Source organism: Mixophyes fleayi, chromosome 7 (assembly GCF_038048845.1).
Source record: "Mixophyes fleayi isolate aMixFle1 chromosome 7, aMixFle1.hap1, whole genome shotgun sequence".
In the NCBI taxonomy this organism is placed as follows: domain Eukaryota; kingdom Metazoa; phylum Chordata; class Amphibia; order Anura; family Limnodynastidae; genus Mixophyes; species Mixophyes fleayi.
The window spans coordinates 5,404,688-5,427,309 of record NC_134408.1 but is presented as its reverse complement, the minus strand read 5'-3'; the positions used below and the strand labels follow the sequence as shown (position 1 = coordinate 5,427,309).

General features: G+C 38.9%; 1 protein-coding gene across 1 annotated transcript; it reads left to right on the top strand.

Moving 5' to 3' along the window:
- Nucleotides 1-2,825: 2,825 nt before the first annotated feature.
- On the top strand, nucleotides 2,826-10,338 carry LOC142097166 (uncharacterized). The gene is made up of 4 exons (XM_075178787.1): nucleotides 2,826-3,150; nucleotides 3,298-3,439; nucleotides 6,877-6,950; nucleotides 9,878-10,338. The coding sequence occupies exons 1-4, from the start codon at nucleotides 3,111-3,113 to the stop codon at nucleotides 10,240-10,242; spliced, it is 621 nt and encodes a 206-aa protein (XP_075034888.1). The 5' UTR covers nucleotides 2,826-3,110; the 3' UTR covers nucleotides 10,243-10,338.
- Nucleotides 10,339-22,622: the final 12,284 nt, after the last annotated feature.

The window sequence follows — 22,622 nt, the reverse complement described above, 5'->3', positions numbered from 1 at the left end:
AGTTAGACCTTGGTAAGTCAGCAGTATGTAAGTAAATAGGTCCATCAGGAGTACAGGATATTAAGGTGGGACTAGAATGGAGCTCAAGAACAACACATTCACTCATATACTCAGCTGGTCACTCCCCAAAATGATGATGAATTATACTATGTCTGAATATCTGTGCAGGACACATAAATCTCATGTGTGTGTTTTGTATGGATTTATTTCCAAAGTGCTTCATCCTTCCTCACTAACTGCTTCAATCCAGGCCCCATTACAGGAGTTTTTTCAGGCTGCACCCACTGTGGAATTCTCTGCTTCATACTAGTAGACATTACCCATCCTCCAAACCTTCCAGCGGTCCCTGAAAACTCAGCTCTTCAGGCCAGATAGATTCCAAGCTTCCAAGCGCAGGGTCCTGCCTACCATCTGTCCTGTGTCTGCACATTTTCTGTCAATCTTGTATCTGCTCCTTTGTTTGATTCGATTTTTGCATGATTTTTTATACTGACTGCCTGATGCTGCAGAGTTTTGTGGTGTCTTATAAATAAAAGATGATAAAAATTATCCAATTATTATTTGAGTAACCTACTGATCCCAACATCTCTTTATGGCTAGATGACTTTTTCAATTGCTATCTGGCTGCACCAAATTACAAGTGTTGTTATTGTTTATTTACATAGCACCACCATAGTGCACAGTGCTATACCATCAATGCCCTATTGGAGTTTACATTCTGAATTCCCTAAAAAAAAGAAAAGCACCCACGGACATACATTTTAGTCAGCAGCCAATTAACGTATCAGTATATTTTTGGACTGTGAAAAGAAACAGGAACACCCTTCTTAAACACAGGGAGAACTTACAAACTCCCCACAGATAGAGCCCTAGTCGGAATCGTACTCATGACCTCAACACTGTGAGGCAGCAGTGCTAACCATCATTATTACACTGTGCTGCCCAATCTGTGGGACTTAACCTTGGTGTCTAACTCTTATTATTATACAGATTGTAAGCTTCCAACTAGGGCAGTCTAACCTCTTTATCTGCTTGAGCATATCTAGAGGGAAGTTTAATAAACTTTGGTTTAGTAAGTGGTTTCCTCAAACTGCATCTGATGTTTGGTAGCTTGTAAACCGCATGTGGTTCAGGCTAAATCTTAGGGTAAAACCGAATGTGAAAACAGTTTGCCTATGTGGAGTTGCAGGGGGTGCTGTGCCTGGCTTGGCAGGCTGGTTGGGAACCCGGCTCACTTGGATTAATTTAAAGCAAAGTAAAAACAGATATCCCTTCCATTCCATTTTATAAAGTCCCAGATTACTCAGCATCTGGTCCAGTCCTCTGTTTAGAGGGGGGTGATAAAGGGACCAGGCCCCTGTACATAGAGAGTATCAGCCAGATACTGAGTAGCACTGGGCCAACCTGGGCCATTGGGTACCAGAGTAATACAGTATAAATATAGTGAAACCTCTTATGGACCTATAAGTGCCAGCATTCACTGACAGCCAATGAGTGTGCTTGCATGCTGATGCTTGTAGAACGGCTATCTGTCATTGGCTGAGCGGTGCACTTGAACCTTAACTTATATTATGTTGTGTGCCCCTCGGAGCAGTGTGTTTGGTACATAGATTTATTTAATTTTTCTTCTCATGGATAGCAAGATTTTTATTGTGTTATTTTGGAACAAGAAATAAAGAAGATATTAGGTAAATATTGACTATGGAGCAAACATTTAGTATTAATTAAGAGGGCAATAGTAATTTATTTAGTAAGGAGCACTACTATTACATTACTTTAGACCAAGGGCGCTACAATTTATATAATTTCAACCGCAACCACTACTAGTTTATTGTTTTTCACCAGGACACTACTATTTCCTTTATAATTATGGTGGAACCACCAGTTATTCTTTCATGATAGGGACTGCATTTATAGTGCATGCTTGCCCCCATTTGCATGCTGGCATTTGTAGTACTACTAGTGCCAGCATGCAAGAACACTCATGGGCTCTCAGTACATCCTGGCACTTTTACTGCACACAAGAGGTTCCACCATATTTCTACAGTATTACTCTGGCACCCATGAGCCAGGAGTACAAGGAGATACCCAGTACTACTCAGCATTGAGTTAGTACTCGCTAGGTGCAGAGGTCTGGTCATTTTTTCACCCCTCCCACCAAGAGAACCAGCCGGATGCTGAGTAGGGCAGGCTTTTAGAAAATGAAAAGGAAGGAATTTTTATTTTACATTATTTCACTTTTTTCAGTTCTTCAGTTCTGAGAGGCGGTGTGAACTATTTCACCTGTCATAACCACGTCTCTTTTTCACTAATTTTACAAACCTCCACTTAATGCTTTCCCATTTGTAAAAATTGGTGCGTGAAAACCTGTTGTGTGAGAAAACTGTACTTTAGTAAATCTGCCCCCACATCTTATTAATGTGTTTGTTTCTAACTGGAGAGCGCTGCAGAGTCTGCTGGTACTATAGAAGTAAATGTCTATAACATTATTACAACTCTAACAGAGGAGAAATGCAGCCTCCACAAGAGGTCACTTTGTATAATCCAGTATAAATATTACAATGACTGAAATAGAAAATAATTAATAGATTTTATAAATTTTACACTAAGATTGAAGTTAGGATACATTTATGCATGAAATGTGCAATGTTTTGTAGAATTAAAAATACAAATGACTGAAAAACAGCTTTATTATCTCAAGTTACAAGCACCTGACAATGATAACTGTTTCACTTTTGGTTTCATTGAGGTCTATAAAAGGACGGCAGCTGTTCTCCACCTTCTCATTACCTGTGAGCTCTGAAGAGACTACAATCAGCACAACATACAGTGATCAGACATGGAGACAATTCCTGAAATGACTCAGTAATTTCAGTCTAGATGATTGTGCCAAAGGTAACCAGGGATTTAGCCGCGTTCTCCTCCAACTCTTTGGCTTTTTAGGTCATGGAAAGTCATCGTTCATCAACTCCTGCAAATATGTCCTAGAAGATGGAGAGTATCAGACTTATGCAGATGTGAGATATTCAGATGGAGGTAACACCACTGCGAGAATCACATATCCACTGACGGAGACACTTACTCTAGTGGACAACCGAGGCTGCAGCTCAATGAACGAATACGAAAAAGGAGAAATTTTTGCCCAACTAGGTAATTTGTACATGAGACGTTTACTATTAATTATTTTGATTCTTGTTGTATTGTTATTGTTGTACATTTTCAAAATTGTATCTTTGTTTTCCATGGTAAGATTAAGACATGTAAATAAAATAGTATTTTATGTAAAATGTCTTCCAGGTAATTTACTACCACTTGATGAGAAAGTACATTTTAAAGAAGATAAAGATGCCAAAACAGACTTTACACTTGGGGACAGAATGATTCAGTCGGAATACTTAGTAAAATCATCTGACTTTATCTTTCCAATATTTGTGTACAGGTAAGAGACCACTGAGCCACTATAAGGATATAATTAAATGTTACTAATTATTCTTTCACAGTTGTACCGTTCTATAACAATGTAGCAGTTTTTAATAAGCACAGAGAAGGATAGCGACGTGTTACGGAAAAATGTTGACAACATGTTGAACTTGGACAGAAAACTTTAGATGAAATAGAATGTAGATAAATATCAGAATATGTACTTAACTTGTGGTAAAAGCTTTGTTACTTACCTATTAGTCGGAAACTGATATGGGACCAGCTGTGAGTAGCAGCAAACAGTATCAAGCAGCAGCAAAGGTGAATAATAGCCTAGAATGCATGAAAAGGGGGATAACTGCGTGTGATTCAAGCATCGTATTAACATTCTATAAGTTTTTATTTAGACCATACCTTGGATATAAGGTTGAGTTTTGGACATCTCACTGTGAAAGGGACATAAGAGAGGTGAGCAACCTCAGTAATGAAGGGAATTGAAGGGTTAAATTGCAAAAACAGTTTAGAAAAACTAGTTGTGTTAACTAAAGGCGCCTTAGAAGTGAATTAATACATATAGTTAAATGTCGCTACAAATATTTGCCTAACAAAACTTTCTGTATAATAGTCCATACAGAAAACAAGAAGTCATCAGATGTGAGTGAAAACTAGGTGGTTTGACCATGGGCATAGGAAGGAGTTCTGTACTGAAAGGATTAAGCTGTAGAATGTCTTACAACATGAGGTGTAGAATGCAAATTCACAAACATAATATAAAGGTGAATAGGACGGTATTCTTACAAGAACTGGTGTGTCTAGATATAGGCAGTAAATGTCATTTTGAGAGTGATTGATCACAGGAATGTAGTGTCATTTCTGGGATCAGTGAGCTATTTTGCTTTGCTCTGTTGATTTATATTGACGTCTGTCACACTAATGGTTTTATTTTGCCTTATTCTAAAATTTTACTATTAGAAGTTATGAAATGTTGAACTCAACGGAACTGTGTCTTTCTTTCAGCTTTTCTAACTATGTAATGTGAGCGGTAATTGTTCAGGAGCAATTGTTCTACATGACTTAACATATTCTACAACTTTGTAGATAACTTTTTACTTTATGTTTATGATTAATTGGACAAGTCCGGTAAATGGATATATGGGACTTTAATTACATCATTGTACTTTAATATTTAAGAAGCCGTATAAGGTCTGTCCTTTAGACAGTGAGAGCACCAGCCTACTCTATCTGTCCTTTATACTTCGTCTGTTTGCAGTTTGATGTAACAGTTCTTTAAGGTGTGTGTGGGCTGCACTTATTGGAGCCAGTGCCGTAACTAGACATTTTAGTGCCGTGGGCGTGACAGGGCATTGGTGCCCCCGATCTAAGTGGGAGTGACATTGCCAAGTGGGTGTGGTCAACCTAATGTGGGGGTGTGGCTAGCATTTTACTGAAAGAATTCTGTTACACATATTTGCAAATATATATATATATACACAGTGGTGGGATTCAAATAAATAAACAACCAATTCTCAGCCCTAATGACCATTTAAAGGGCGTATTCAATTGTTCCGAGATCCCGCAGCATAAAAACTACTACCGTTATTATGGTAGTAGTTAGATGGATTTCAGCTCGCGGCTCAGGGAGAAAATTACAGTAATAACGTTTTTTTGTTACCGTAATAATGGTAATAGTGTGCAGACTGCGGGATTTTCTGCGTTTCCGCCGACAATTGAATACGCCCCAATGTATGCAAAAGGTATTCTAATATTTAATGCACTTAATACTCAAATAAGAACAGTAAAAGAGATACACAAAAGTAGATTGTTATAAGAAAGAGTTTTAAAATGTTAAAGAAATAATATTAAAGAATACCTTACCTGCCAAAAATCTGTTATTTAATATTATGGCACAGTTGTGCCCCCCAGTTCATATTATGCCACAGTAAGGCTCTCTTCATCACACTCTGCCATGCTGCCTTCCTTTGCTGCCCCTTGCTCTGTTCCTTCACTTACCTTTTATATCGGCTTCTTTCTTTTCTTTTCCTCCCTTCTTGTCGCCGACTCCTGTCTGTGCCGCTTCTCACTGACATTCAGTGCAGGCGGAGCAGGTGCCGACGCCACAGAGAGATGATTGTTTTTTTTTCAAGGAGGAACCAATGTAAGAGAGGAGAGAGAGAGAGACTGCCTGTGTGACCGAGAGAGAGAGAGAGAGAGAAAGACTATCTGTGTGAGGGAGAGGGAAAGAGACTTTCGCAGTGGATCACATGTGCGTTCCACTGACAGGAAGTTCTGCATTTGGAACACAAACTTGCATTCCAAATGTCGAACTTCCTGTCAGTGGAACGAAAATAAAAGGCTGAGGAAGCAGAGGCAGGTAGCAGGCGGCAGCTGCGCCCCCTTGGGCTTGCGCCCGTGGCGACGGCACCACCCGCACTTGCCTAGTTATGGCTCTGATTGGAGCACCATTAGGATATATATACATATTTATTGTTTACAGGTCAATACACTTTGTTACAATATCCCAATCATTAAAAGAATCCTATGTGCAACATATTGACGCTAAAGGAACAAAGTTTGCTACATATGATAACTATAAAACATAAGTAATCAGTCTAATATCCTTATCTACATAGCACTGGAGTAAATCTTTCCTTAAGATAAAGTTTTCATTTTGGGAAAAACATTTTTCTTTCACAAAGATGCTGTAAATGTACATATCTAAAAATCGGTAAGGTGCACATAAGGATGTAGGTACACATTGCAAACAGTCAAACAAATTGTTCAAGATGATTAACTTAATTCATCATTATCATATGTTTATAAAGCACCACTGATTTATGCATGTGACAGGGGCAGTGACATGATGTGAGGAGGGGAATGGAGGCAGCAGGAAGTCACAGACTGAGAGTTATATAGTGGAAGGAGCAGGGTCATCCAGCAGCACAGAGTATATCAGGAGATGAGTGATGTGTTAGTGAGGACAGGGCTGCATGTGACAGGGACAGTGACATGATGTGAGGAGGGGAATGGAGGCAGTAGGAAGTCACAGACTGAGAGTCATATAGTGGAAGGAGCAGGATCACGAGCAGCACAGAGTATAACATGAAATGAGTGATGTGTTAGTGAGAACAGGGCTACATGTGACAGGGGCAGTGACATGATGTGAGGATGGGAATGGAGACAGCAGGAAGTCACAGACTGAGAGTTATATAGTGGAAGGAGCAGGGTCCCCAGCAGCACAGAGTATATAAGGAGATACGTGATGTGTTAGTGAGGGCAGGTCTGCGTGTGACATGTCCATGGAAAGTCTTCATGATTAGTTTTTCATTTTGGATGTTATTTAACTGCTTAATTATGTTACACTACATTTTGTTAGTAATTTAATATATATATAGTTTTCCAAAGGTAATTAAATATAAATATCAATAAAATAAAGATTAAAAGCATATCCCTTTATAGTGTGAAGAGAGGAATCAATCCTTCCGAAGTAGAAGATTTAAAGATATTACTGACTACAGTAAGACAACTGACAGGTAAAGTATCAGAAAACAGTACACAGTTTAAAGGCCTAGATAGATATATAGATAGATAAATAGATAGATAGATACGAGATAGATACAAGATAGATAGATAGATAGATAGATAGATAGATAAGAGATAAATAAATAGATAGATAGATACAAGATATATATATAGATAGATAGATAGATATGAGATAAATAGATAGATAGATAGATAGATAGATAGATATGAGATAGATAGATACGAGATAGATAGATATGAGATAGATAAATAGATAGATAGATAGACAGCAATGAGATATATAGATAGATAGATAGATAGATAGATAGATAGATAGATAGATAGATAGATAGGGGAGACCCCAGCTGTTTTCCCACTAATTAACTGTATCCAGACCACGCTATGAACGCTTTTACTCATTTCACTTCAGGGAATACAACACCAAGGTTTTTGATGTATTTATCTCCTCTTTTCTTCCTCATTTGAAGCACCAGTCATCATCAAGTTGTAGTTGATGTTTGGTGAATCCTGTGTGTGACATCCTCAAGACACCCTTAAAGTGATACTGCATACTTACACATTATTTTGAATTAAATATATGAATTATCCAGAAGGAGAAGAAACAGATATTTAAAAAAAATAGTTATATTGCCATTAGTGGATGAAAGCCCAAAAATCCTTCTGCCCTATTATATATGTGTAAATTTTTATAAACAGTGAGTAAAATAAATATTGAACACATCAACATTTTTCTCAGTAAAAATATATTTAATGTGGCTCTTGTAATGAAATTTACACCAAATGTCAGCAACAACCCTTGAAATCCACACATGCAAAGAAATCAAACCGTAAATGTCCATAAATTAAGTTTTGTGTAATAATGTGAAATGACACAGGGGTAAAGTATTGAACACATGAAGAAAGGGATATGCAAAAAGGCATGGAATGCCAAGACACCAGGTGAAATGTATCAGTCATTAGAAAGCAATCCTGCCAGCTGGTTCAGCCCCAACTGATGGCCTATAAAACGGTGTCTCATTATGAAGGTGTCACACAAGAAACAACTCATGATGGGTAAAATGAAAGAGCTCTCTCAAGACCTTCACTACCTTATTGTTGCAAAACATACTGATGGCATTTGTTACAGAAGGATATCTAAGCTGCTGAATGTTCCAGTGAGCACTGTTGGGACCATAATCCGGAAGTGGAAAGATCATCATTTCACCATCAACCGGCCACGACCAGGTGCATCTCGGAAGATTTCTGACAGAAAAGTGAAAAAAAATATCAGAAGCGTTGTCCAAGGACCACTTGTGGAGAGCTTCAAAAAGACCTGGAATTAGCAGGTACATTTGTTTAAAAGAAAAAATAAGTAATGTACTCAACCGCCATGGCCTGTATGTACGCTCACCACGCAAGACTCCTTTGCAGAAGAAAAAACTTGTTGAAGCTCTTTTAAAGTTTGCTGCACAACATTTGGGCCAGCCTGCGAAATACTAGGAGAATATAGTGTGGTCAGATGAGAGCAAAATTGAACTCTTTGGAAGCCATAATACACACCATGGAGGAGAAATGGCGCTGCCCATCACCCCAAAAACACCATACAAACAGTGAAGTTTGGACGTGGGAACATCATGGTGTTGGGCTGTTTTTCTGTACATGGTACTAGCATACTGCATATAATTGAAGGACGGATGAATGAAAAAATGTACAGAGACATTCTTGATAAAAATCTGCTGCCATCTACCAGGATGATGAAGATGAAACGAGGGTGGACACACAGCCAAGGACACTCTCAATTGGTATCAGAGAAAGGAAATAAAGCTGCTAGAATGGGCCAGCCAATCACCTGACTTGGATCCAATGGATAATCTATGGAGAGAATTAAAGATCAGAGTTCATAGAAGAAGCCCACGGAACCTTCAAGATTTGAAGACTATTTGTGTTGAAGAATGGGGCAAAATCAAACCTGAGCAATGCATTGGTAATCGTTTATACGATTACCACAATTGCGACAGGGGCAATTCCTACACAAGAAAAGCGAAATAATTAAAATCTGAATATAAAATAAAGAGACTTACATTGAACCCGATGCTGGAGATCACCGATGGAAGCACAATGCTGAAAGCAAGCCGTTCCGATTGAAGAAGTGTTCGGCAGTGCAGGGTGACGTCATCGCGATGGCTGTCAATACAAATTTAAAGCGGGCAATGTGGACTTAAGTTGCCGCTTTAAATTTGTATTGACAGCCGTCGCGATGATGTCATCCCGCGCTGCCGAACACTTCTTCAATCGGAATGGCTTGCTTTTTTGTGTAGGAATTGCCCCTGTCGGAATTATCACCATAGATAAATCGTACCCAACCCGAGCAATGCATGCAACTAGTTTCTCCATACAGGTGGCGTCTTGAAGCTGTCATTGCCAACAAAGGCTTTTGTACAAAGTATTAAATAAATTTCAGTAAGCGTGTTCAATACTTTTTCCCAGTGTCATTTCACATTAGTACACAAAACTTAAATTATGGACATCTATGGTTTGATTTCTTTGCATGTGTGGCTTGCAAGGGTTGTTGCTGACATTTGGTATGGAGTATATAGGTGGTAGAGTATATGCATAAGATAAAATTCAAAGCAAGAATGGAAATTGAAGGACCAACCTGAGATGCAAATTTGGTACATAAAAAGGATCAAAGATATGTAGTAATCCCACATAAGTAAACATTATTTATTTTATTTCACAATCTGATTTTGCTTTAATAATAAAATGTACTATATGATGCATGTTTAATGTGTGCAAGATCGATATTTGTTTTATCATTTTCAATAAAAAAGATTCCTTGCACATCTATAATATATAATGTACCATGCTGTTGTGTTTTATGTATAAATTATATACATAATGAAAGGAATTATACTCTACATTTATTTATGTTGTACAGGAATTTTCCCAGTGGTTGTTCTTACCCATAAGACAAACACAAATCTGAAAGCTGTGAAGTCGTTTTTTAAGAACATGGGAGCAGAACAGATATTCCCACTTGAAAATTTCACCCCAGAAGATCACTTAAAGACAAGAGGGAGACACGAGGAGGTTCTGAGGTTTTTTCTTGAAGTGATTAAAGATATTGAGTTTCGGATGGAAAGGATTCGGGATCCACAAAGGGAAAGACAGGACAGGAAGACTTTCGTATTCAATTTTGTCCATGAGCGTGAAATGAAGATACAAAAAGATGAAATGGAAAATCAGTTAAGAAAAAAAGAAAGAGAGTTAGAGGAAGCAAACAAGAAATGTGTTTTACAGTAGTTCTTGAAGTCTAAAAATTAATTGTTTGTTCTGACATTTTACACATTTTAATTTCTGTTTACATCTATCATATTGCTTTGCTCTTTCTCTATTTTAAGGTTATTTTACTACTCATTATAATTAAATAAAGATTTAAAGAGAGTAATTTAAAAATAATGAGTAAAACTGAGTAGGCAGAACATTTGTTCTATTAGCCCTTATATCAGCTTCCTGGCACTAAGTGCTGCTACTACTCAGCTTCCTGTGTACTATTATACAGCACCAAAATCCTTTATCTTCTATAATCCCCCTGATGGTATTCCCATATATGTGTAACAATATTCTTATCTAAGTAACTTGCATTTACCTTCATTACATCTGCTATGTCTCTATATAGATTATCACAGTGTAGAAATCTTCCTGTTATAAGTTAATGTCCTGTGATAATAAGGATACTTACTATCTATATCACTCTATATGAATCTTTATATGAATATAAGTAGTATGAGCCAGTACCGGTCTCTAAGCTCCGTCACCAAGACTATTTATTTTCCATTTACTGCAACAGTAATAAATGTTTTTGCTAAATCCAAATATTCCATCAATTACATTGCATAGTAGTAATAGACTGTCTCTATGTATTACACTGAGTTGAAATCATGAGACAGTTTACGTATTAAACTTGATTTAGGACACTATGATACAGTTTCGGGACCCAGAGCCCCGGTGCCTGGTCCAACTATGTTTCTTGTTATAAATATGATCTTTTAACTACAACAAGGAAGAGACTATGGAGCATTTTATATAGGGATCATTAAGTATTTTTCCCCAGATTTCACTATTCACCATTATACACCTGTGTAGACCTATTGTCCAGCTATTACAGTGATCAGCAATCCCTACTTTTAAACAAAGTCCAGCTCAGGAGTTCTCTGTGATACAATGGAAGACATGTACAACAGAAATTTCCCATATGTATAAGTCATATACCTGAATTGTATTATTATTGTACTATTGTGTGATTCCCTCACACGTCTCATCAAGGTTTTACAAAAGCTAAACCTATAAGCTGATAGTATAATGAGTTACACGTCTATTTTTCTGCTGTTTCTAGTTCTCGCTCATTCACAATGTACATTACTAAATGGATTAATATAATGATCCAGTGGTACAATTATTTGTACAGAAAAAAAATGGATGCCTGTCAATGATTATCTGCAAGATCTATGTATATAAGACCATGACATGTCCAGGGAATACAGCAGGTTCATTATAAAATATAAGGCAGCTGATATATATTGAGTTCTAGCAGCCAATAAATGTATCAGTTGATAGTGGGTCCATATCATCCATATCCCAGCAGGTACAGCTACATATATACTAAATACACATTGTTTGGTTATGTGACATAAACGTTGATCCTCCAGCTTTCAGCCCATAGTCTTCTTATTGTTGTATATTTACCAGATGCTTCGGATGTAATGTTTATTCCAGTTTTATTAGTCACAGATTGTCACTTTCACTGAGACCTGTCCTTACCTATTCCTGTATGTAGTGGGAGATGAGTAAACAAAATAGCCCCAGCCTGGTGCTACCAGAGATAGTTGATGATGGGAGAAGCCACTGAGTGTCTGAAGACAACAGTGATGCATGGTGAAGGTTCCTTGCAAGTTTGTTGATACATTTTAGCAAGTGGAGTTGGGGATTTAATCAGGATTAATGGTGTCCTCGTTCTGAGAAATAGAGGCAGTATCTTCATCAGTATCTTATTACTTATATTATTATTATTATTAGTAGTAGTAGTAGTAGTAGTAGTAGTAGTAGTAGTAGTAGTAGTAGTAGTAGTATTAAATAATATTTAATATTCATAAACAATTAATTGAACCCCTTTAGTTTATTGAATTTTTAAAATTATATTTAATAGTAAAAGTTTAGTTTTAATAGTAGGGATTATACTAACAAGTAAAATAATTAATAAATAAATAAATTCAAAATAATGAATTAAAACTAAAGGTTAAATATGATCAGATATACTATAATGTCAAATATGATTAAATAGATCATTGTAAATAGAACATGTTTAAATAGATTATAATCAAAATTCAAATATAATGAAAATCTCGTCTGTAGGTCACATCTAAACATTAATAGCTATGATCCCCTATGTCTGGATAAGTAGGTTACATTGAAACGAAGGGGGTGGGAATATCTATCTGGAGCATGTTCAAATGTCAATCACTGGATTTAGTATCTGATTGGCTTATATACATATAAATACCTGACAGGCAATTGAATCAGTTTGATCCTTTGAAAAAGCAGTGGTAAAATGCGCGTTGAGTGCAGTTTGCGCTGTCATCTGGGACCTCATTGTAAAATTAATATATGCCCTTGACATTAAAATTACTTATCATACTTGAAGCACTGCAGTCTCATGTAATAGGTCTTGTCCGTCAAAAGTAAAAGATCAGTCGACAGTGCTTTATGCTCTACTGTCAGAGATCTCTCTGCAAAATTAATACGGCTCCTTTAATATGTAATGAATGAAATACTTAGTCCACACAGCATAGATAGCTGAGAGGAGCGGACATTTGAACAGTGACAATATCTCAGTTTCAGAAAGCAGAATTAGATTAAGTAAATAATTGATGGGCAGCTGTGAGGAGCGGACCTTTAGACTGTGATAGATATGTAATCTGTATCTGTGTATCTTCTGGGAACACCACCCGAACATTAATGAGTTGTGATAAGATTTAATATATATCAAGTTTCAGGAATGTAATAACCTGGTGCGATGATAAACTTTTTTCAGGACTAATTACGGGGGTACTATACAGGGATCTATATACAGACAGTCACTCTTTGCAGGAGTACAATGACACTATACAGGGGTCTATATACAGACAGTGACACTATACAGTGGTCTCTATACACACAGGGACACTATACAGGGGTCTATCTACACACAGTCACATTGTACAGGGGTCTATATACTGTACACACAGTGACACTATAAAGGGGTCTATATACACTCAGTGACACTATACTGGGGTCCTTATACACACAGTGTGTCAGGTGCCGTCACCGCACCTCTCCTGGGTTGCGGGGAACGGCCGCCTGTCTCCTCTCCGATGCTTGCCCCGTTGCCTAGCAACAGGACATTGCTTTTGGCTCCCTGGTTCCTTCTGTGTGAGCATGCGCACTGCAGCCGCGTCCCATTGCTAGGCAACAGGACGCTCTCTTCGGGTCTCTGTCGGCGGTCAGATGTGCTCTGACCGCCGGAACTCTCCCTCTCCTCCTATCAGGGGCCAATTCTCCCTATATTAGGACCCTCCTTCTCCTGCCTCATTGCCAGAGTAATGATTCACCAGTCTCCAGCATTCCTGTGACCTACTCCTGCATTTTCTATTCTGATTTTGACCTCGGCTTGCCCCATTTGCCCTTGTGATTTGTAACCTTTTGTACGCTAGTTTCTGACCTCGGCTTTCCTGAACATTCTTCTGGTTCCCCTTTTGTACTTCATTCAGTGGCTATCTCTACTACAAAGGTGACACAGTGCCATAATACAGAGGTCCATATACAGATAGTGATACTGTGCAGTGATCTATCTACAGACAGTGGCACTATACAGTGGTCCATATGCACACAGTGACGATATAGAGGGGTTTATATACAAACAGGGATACTATACAGGGATCAATATACACACAGTGACACTATACAGGCAGGGCCAGATTATGGAGGGGTAAAGGGGGCCCCCTCTCTCTGAGGGCCCCCGCCGCCGGCCGCACGCTGATCAGATCACCTGTCAGTTGGTGATTCTATTCTTCTGCTTGGCGCCCTAAGGGAGATGCTGCGGGATCTAGCCAGAGGAGCAGCCTGGACGTATGTGTCCTCATACATTGCAGCACAGCGACAGGCACATTATCCGACGATGAGAGGGAGTCGGTGGATGCTTCGAGGTCGCATGCTGAGTAGTGCTGATGGATGTACATTCCTACAAGGTACCGTGACCTATATCACAAGATAAATATTGCCTGCTCCCCAGCCCTAAAATCCTACCTCCACAAAGATTATTACCTTTAAATACCCCAGAGGGCTCTCTATAGCCCTTCACGAAATAGCCCTGAGCCTGAACCTACATTAATTGCTGAGGGTTTAAGATGGCAGCTGGGCAATACAGTAAGGACGTAATTCATAGCAGTCTGACAGGACACCTCTTCTCATGATTAAAACTACAAATGAATCAATATACATCTCCAGATCCATTACACAACAGAGATGATCTATATCCTGCTGGGGCATTTCCCTAATTTGTCACTGGACTCACATATAAAAGCATTACCAGCCTTATAACCATCTACTTATCTACTAATTAATCCTAATATTCTCTTGGATGCTGCACTATAGTCACACACATTGCTACTGCTAGACCTGAAGGATTGAATGAAAAACTATCGGCGCCATTTGGAGAATCTGGTTGCATACAGTTAAGAACAAGCCGCTACTGACTACTTACTGCTTGTTACAGATATAGGGGCCTATTTATCATCCATCTTTTTTTGTGTTGAAACTTTTCAATCCTTATCTCCTTGATAAGGATTCAAAGTTTCCAGCAATGTATCAAGAAAGTATCAAGCAGTGCAGATATCCCGCTGTCCCTGAGAAGTGACTCACCTCTTCATCGCATTCTCTTCTCATCCGAAGCAAGCTGCGTTGAACGGCTCTTCTTTTTTTTGTTAGTGCGTATGCGCCGACTGAAAACCCTGGGCATGCGCACTAACATCCTGGACTGCAAGAAGGTGAGTCATGTGACAGGGAGGGATCACATGATCCCTCCACATATGTCCTGTCCAGCTCTACTCTTCAGAGCAAAGCTAACTGCTGCGAAAGATTTCAGTCAGGTTAATGGCTGGCGTACATTAACATGTAGAAAAAGAGAAAGATTTCACTAGGCAGACTTTCATACATAGCGGTAATGAGCACTTCCCATAAACTGTTATGGGGAGAGCCCTGGAAAACGATAGGAAATGCAAAGCAGCGATATCTGCTGCGATGCTACAATAATACATAACAACTTTGCGGTAGATCCTCAAAAACAACAGTTTTTGGGGATTTAACATGGGGGGGGCAGTTTGATAAAGAGGCCCCATAGTGTGCTATAGTAGAATTGAGACTGATCTATCTTGCAACTGTCCCTAGTCCTGCATGTCTGTTGGATTATTTGATGATCTGACTATTTCCAAAGCTGGGACACATATATATATTCCGGTGGTTATTGCTCGAACTCACCTTTGAATGTTTGCCGGCTAAGCATACAATTAGCCTAGACGCTTTTGTTTGACCCAGTGGTCTAAAGATTGGACTACAAATTTGCCTGCCCCACTCAAAAGGAGACATACACGCAAACCTCTACAGTTGTTCTGTTTGAAGGCAGTATCGGCACAATTGTTCACTGTCTTTATTTTTCTCCTACAGTTCTGCACTACGGACTGCAAAGTTTCAAATCTGATTACATAGTGCCATCTAGTGTCAACCTCTGCTTACTATGACTAAATATTGTTAGCCTGCAGTGTTCTAATTTACATTACTAGACCTCGGAAGAGTTCCCTAACTGAATTCATAACTTGCATGTATAACTCTATTGCATTTTCTTTTCCCAAATATTTCCAGAAGTTCCTAGTTTTTTATATATCTAATTGAACGAGATTATTACTTGAATGCTAATGGTATAATTCTGTAATATAGCTGACAGTTTGATTTGGGAAGCAGTTAATTATCTGAGAAAATACTTAGTCCTTGGTTGCAACCTAGTGGTCATTTTCAATTACTGTTTGACTGCCAACTTAACTGTACTGGGTAACATAAGTATCTTGTAATTCATTAACTGGGGAAATTCTCTGATTCATTTATTTGTAAGGTACCAATGGTGAGGGAAGGGACCTGTGGGAATATTAATATCCCGCTCATAATTCTAGCAAAGATGTAATTCAATTTCTTTAATGTAAATTTCTTTGGGTGACCGTGCTTTTCAATTCTCTATTTTTATCTATGTGATAGACAAATTTGTAGACAAGCCCAATCCGTTAAAAACAGTCTCTCAGGATACTCCTTCTAAAATAGGCAAGCCTAGGCAAAATTCTAACAAACCTTCCTCACAACCTTCCCCTGACATTGATCATTCTCCACATGAGATGATTCGGGAAGATCAAGTAGTGGTCTTGGCCCTAATTCCATTGCTGAAGTAGCCAAAGCTATTTCTAAAATAATAATGAACGAAATTTACAAAAAATTTGAAAATCTCCAGATATCACTTGACGCATCTCCAAGCTCTTATTGAGTCCAATACTAATAGGATCTCAGCAATAGAACAACGCACGAGTGATGTTGAAGATACTAGTCACTCTAACCAAACTCTGATTGAATCCCAATCATAGGCTCTCCAAACCATGTCAGAGAAGTTAGTGGATTTGGAGAATAGAAATCGAACAAATAACTTAAGATTGGTGCGTATCCCCGAATTAGTCAAAAACTCCCAATTATCAGAATACCTAAGTTCAAAACTACCTACTGCGTTGGGTCTCTCTACTAGTGAGGATCCGGTGCATATTGAACGTGCCCATAGATTGGGACAGGTGAGGCAAGGTGATGCTATTCGCCCTGTCATTGCAAGATTTTTGGATTACAGGGCAAGGGAAAACATTTTAGGAGCCTTAGATAAAATGCCCCAACTGCAAATAGAGGGTCAAAAATGTTTAATCTTTCTAGATTTTTCAGCATCTGTTGCGCAAAAGCGTACAGAATTTTCCACAGTATGCTGCCATTTAGTAGAGCATAACATCCGTTTTGCTCTCCTGTATCCAGCTAAATTAAGGGTGAAAGAGAATGGCCAAACTGATTTTTACAGATCCTAATACGGCTACAGCTCACTTTTTGAATGTCCGTTCGTCTGCACAGTCACCTGATCATTAAATAGACATTTAGGTCATAAAAAATTGTAAATAAGTACCTGGTGAGATTCGTGTAATTAATATGAATCTCACAGAAATGTTTATTGGTTTGGTAAAGAGAGAAGAAGCATTTGATATATTTGTTCTACTTGTGCATTGATTCTCTCTCGCGGCTGGGGGTACAAAAGTGTGATGGAGATCCTGACTCCTCCGTAGGCTGGGACGGAGGTTCAGCAGGTTTTGCAGTTATCTTCCGATTTTTCTCTTTCAACATTGAGGGGGTAGGTTGACCAAATTTAACATCCACTAACATGTAATCCCATCCTCTTTTAAGGTGGTCTCCTGGAATGTAGGTGGACTGAATTCAGTAGTTAAACGTAAAAGAGTGGTTACTCATCTTAAAAAATTAAGAGTCAATTTGATTTTCCTCCAGGAAACACATTGGGATAATAAGGATAGGTCATCCTTAAGAGCACCATGGTTGGGAAACTGTATCTCTGCACTCTTTCATAGAAAGGCTAGAGGAGTGGCAATAGCTTTTGGAAGAAATGTCCTGGTTACAGTTTTAAACAAAATTGTAGACCCTGAGGCCCATTTCCTGATACGTGAAGTAGTGATTTTGAACCATAAATATACTCTTGTTAATGTACCGTATTTGCCGGCGTATAAGACGACTTTTTTTACCTGAAAACCATGCCTCCAAGTGGGGGGGTCGTCTTATACGCCGGGTGCCAAACTCAGGGGTCTCAGGGGTGCCGCGGGACAGCGGGACAGCCATAAAAAAAAAAAAACAGAAACACTTACCAATCCGCGCGGCGCCGGGACCCAGCATCCTCCTCTCTCACGCAGCCTGTCATATCAGTGACAGCTGCTGCGTGAGAGAGGAGGATGCTGGGTCCCGGCGCCGCGCGGATTGGTAAGTGTTTCTGTTTTTTTTTTTATGGCTGGGGCGCGGCAGATGGGGCAAAGTGAGAGAGGGAGAGAAGGACAGATGAGAGTGACAGGAGGGGGACAGAGGAGAGTGACAGCAGAAGAAGGTAAGTGTTATTAGTATGTGTTATGTTATGTTTGTTTTATGTTATGTCATGTCAATGCAGAGTGTGTGATCAGCATATATGTGTGTGTGTGTGATCAGCATATATGAGTGTGTGTGTGTGTGGGGGCCAGTGACTTAATGCAGTGTGTGTGGGGGCCAGTGACTTCATGCAGTGTGTGTGGGGGCCAGTGATTTAATACAGTGTGTGTGGGGGCCAGTGACTTCATGCAGTGTGTGTGGGGGCCAGTGATTTAATACAGTGTGTGTGGGGGCCAGTGATTTAATACAGTGTGTGTGTGGAAGGTGTGCGGAAGAGGGGGTAGTCTTATACGGCGAGTATATAACAAACTCTATAATTTTGAGTGGAAATGTTGGGGGTCGTCTTATACGCCCAGTCGTCTTATACGCCGGCAAATACGGTATATGCCACTAATATAGACACAAAAGAGATAATTATACTCTCATAGTCGGAGGTGATTTAATTTCTGTAGACAATCCTTTATTAGATAAATTTCCCCCTGTAAGGGAAAATAGATTGAATTTGTGGAAACATATCCAGATGATTAAGCATGCACTCCACTTAACAGATCCTTGGCGATTATTCAATCCCACAGACAAGTCCTTTACATTTTTTTCTGCAGTACATCACACATGGTCCAGAATTGATTATTTGTTGGCATCGGACTCACTGATTTCTCAAGCTCATAAGGCTAATATACACAATATAGTCATCTCAGATCAAGCCCCCATTTCTATTACATTAGAGCAGGTAGCACCCCCTTATTCGGAACGTCTCTGTCGATCCCCAAGCTATTTGGCAAACTCTAATGAATTTTGGCAATTCTTGGTAGGGTCTTGGATGAACTATCAGGATGACAATCTTGAACATTGGGATGACCCAGCATTGTTCTGAAACACCTCTAAAGCAGTTTTGAGGGGCCATATTATTGGTTTACTTCCAGGAAGAAGGAGTCCGATGCCACTTATAAGTCTCTTCACAGAGCTTTAGGGGACACTTTGCAGCTATATATGAACAACCCACAGGACTCGTTTCTTTCAGATTATTTGCAGGCAAAACAGCTGCCTGACACTTTACTTCTCTCCCAGGATAAGCGTCAACTGGAATTTGCTAAATATAAATACTTTAGATGGTGAAATACGGCAGGAAAACTATTATCTTCAATGTCCAAACCTTGGCATAAATGTACATATATTACTGCTATAAGGAGAACTACTCCATGAGTCTTATTGACAAAGACACAGAATATATTAGTGGAACTTGAGAGATACTACTCAGAGCTATATTCAGACCAATTTATTGATAAAAATTATAAACCCAGATCTTAGATAAAGCCAAATTACCTAAATTGTCCCTATCTCAACATGAGGCACTACGGGGCGATATTACTCTGGAAGAGGTTACCAGAGTGATTAAAGGCCTAAAATCTGACAAATCTCCAGGACCCGATGGCTTCTCTAATGATTATTATAAATTACTACAACTACAACTTTCGGTGGCTCTGGTAGAGTTGTACACAAATATCCACAGACAGGGTACTACCTGTCCGGGGTGAATGATGCCTATACAACATTAATTCTTAAACCTGGTAGAGACCCCCAGTTAATGGATTCCTATTGCTCCATTACATTACTAAACACTGATTGTAATCTACTAGCAAAGATTATGGTGGATAGGTTGAAAACCATTTTACTCCCCATCAATTGGTTTTTTTTCAGGGGCAACATTCTGTTAAGGGAATTTGTACTGCTGTGGCCGCGGTGATAGCCTCTAAAACTAAGCCAAACATTTAAAACACTCTACTGAGTTTAGTGTTGTGGTCTCACTTATTCGAAATACTTCAATAAAGAGCTTTTGATAAACATTACATAGGTATAATTAAGGGATTATATTTTAATCCAACCACAATGTTAATTGTTAATGGTTGTAAGGGTTGTAAAATCTCTATTCATAGATGGACAAGGCAGGGTTGTCCATTGTCACCTTTACCATATAACCTAGCACTTGACCCACTGATACGCCTTCAGAGTAGTGATATATATACCCCCATACTTCTGGAGAGTGAATTTCTGGATGACTTGGATTTAGTCAGTTTCATACATTTGCATGACCAAGAGATAACGTGTGACAATTCTTTGTTAAGGTCTACAAGGAAGATTTGGCACATTATTCACCACAATGCTGGTCTGAATGGGTACAAAGCGTTTCATTTACATTTCCTGAAGAATCCTGATTTTCAGGATGTGCAACGGCCTATCCCTTCTCCATATGGAAGATGGGGGAAATCGGAACAATTGACTGTCTGAAACACAAGATAGACAGACATCCTTAACATTTACTGAAGCGGTGTCAAAATTTCCTAATGTTGAAGCTTTTCCATTGGCGTTCTTGCAGGCTCAACACTATATAAGTTTTGTGCTTAGGACATTTTCTGAACTAGACTGGGATAATCTGGTCAATAGACTTTTCTCCAAATGCTAAAACGAAAGCTATTTCTTTACAATTTAACTATTGACGCACTCCTATAGATCTTTCTTCATCCACTGTGGGACTGGGTAGATGGTTGTCTGTTTTCCCCACTCTTTCAGTCAAAGAATTATTGTGGGTTTTGGAACTATCTTGTAAACGTCTTCCTTCCAGCATTTATGTAGAAATGTTTATAAATATTTTCCATAGTTCATACCTCTCTCCTCAAAGAAGACAACATATGGGACTACACAATCCCGATGTGATAGATGTGGTATGGATGATGCAGATCCTAATCATTGCTTATTGCATTGCCCTCTGGTCAAGAGTTTCTGGCTACAAGTCCGAATTTTAGCTTTGAGAGATTTGGTTAATTATATGCCATTCACCCCAGAGTGGACTATATTCGGTATTATTCCCAAAAACCAGAAAATTACTAAGGGTAGTAGAAAATTGTTATTAGCCATCAGTGCGGCAGCACATAAAACTGTACTGCACACCTTGACACAACGGGACTCATCCCCTATAAAATTGTTAATAGAAAAGCTTTTCTTTCTTTTTAGAATGGTTGGAAGTGTCACTGGAGAAGGAGGTAAAGGCAGAACGCTATTTTTTCAACATGGCAAAGTTTTATTGAAACACTACCACTAACCACGAAAAAACTAATTCCTGGTATAATTTAAGGGAGCTTACAGGGGATCTGCCTATTGTCTTATAATAGTTATTTTATTCAGAGAGTTACGAATATGTGTCGAAGCCTGTTGTTTGCTTCCAGCCGCGGGAGATATAGAGGCAATAATGAATTAGTTGAGAAATGCTATTTGTTTTATGAGCACATTAATGCTCATGTTAAGCTGTTTATTGGTCTTAATGAATATCTGATTCAATTGTATCATTATCAGTCTCTAAAAAAGGATTTATGTAATACCTTTTTTTTCGATAGCTTCCAATGTTTAAGCTGATATGTTTATTTCCTTTACAATATTGTAAAACATGTGATTGATGTCATAATTGTTACATGTATAGAATGCTTCTAATAAAAAAATATTGTTTAAAAAAATAAATTTTGGACTTTTCAAGCAGGGACTTTGGAATTAAAAAAATTTTTGGGAAATGATTCAAACATTTTTAGATTGAAAGCTGCTGACAACAAATGAAAACACCAAATTGGTGAGTTTTTGGGGGTTTATTATTTTTGAAAAAGGTATGTGGTATGAATGAGGGTGCTTACTGTATTTATTAGAGTTTTATTACTTTTATTAAAAGTATATGGTTTTAATGAGTGTGTTGCGGTTTTGAAAATATTTTCTTTTGTGGAACTACAGGTCTCAGCCAGCCATGGGTTTCAGGGCATATTGGCACTTGTGGTTCCCCAAGTAACAGCATGCCCTGCCTGCCATGGGTATGCTGGTGCTTGTAGTTATACAAGCATCAGCATGCCCAGACTGTTTATGGCACTCTGGCATGGCTGGGACTTGTAGTTCCACAAAACAAAATGGTGTCTGTTTATTTTTTTAAAGTTATTTTTAGCCGTTTTTACCCTACACCCACTGCCCAGGGGTGTGGTAAATGCCCTAGTGCTTTCAGCACTGGGCTGGGTGTCCCTAGAGTGGGAGCCCACTCATTTTTTTCGGTGGCCCCCACTTCCTAAAGAATCCAACCCAGCACTGAACAGCCTGGGGTTGGTTGTCATTATGGCAGGGGGACCCCTGCCGCGTGTGTCCCCCTGCTATTGTGCCACCCACACCGGGCTGGTTTGCCTAGTGCTGGTTATGAGAAAATTAGGGGGACCCCATGCAAATTTTTCCCAGATTTTCACGCAACCAGCAAAAGGCTGGCAGTACTAGGTTTAATAGTGGCGGGGTGGTGGGACCACACCCTTTTTTTTTTAAACTTTTATCTATTTTTAAATCTTTGACAGCCATGGGTACCT

Coding starts and splice junctions, on each gene's coding strand:
- LOC142097166 (XM_075178787.1), top strand. CDS start 3,111: ATGAACGAATACGAAAAAGGAGAAATTTTTGCCCAACTAG. Junction 3,151..3,297: donor AGAAATTTTTGCCCAACTAG/GTAATTTGTACA, acceptor AATGTCTTCCAG/GTAATTTACTACCACTTGAT. Junction 3,440..6,876: donor TTTCCAATATTTGTGTACAG/GTAAGAGACCAC, acceptor ATCCCTTTATAG/TGTGAAGAGAGGAATCAATC.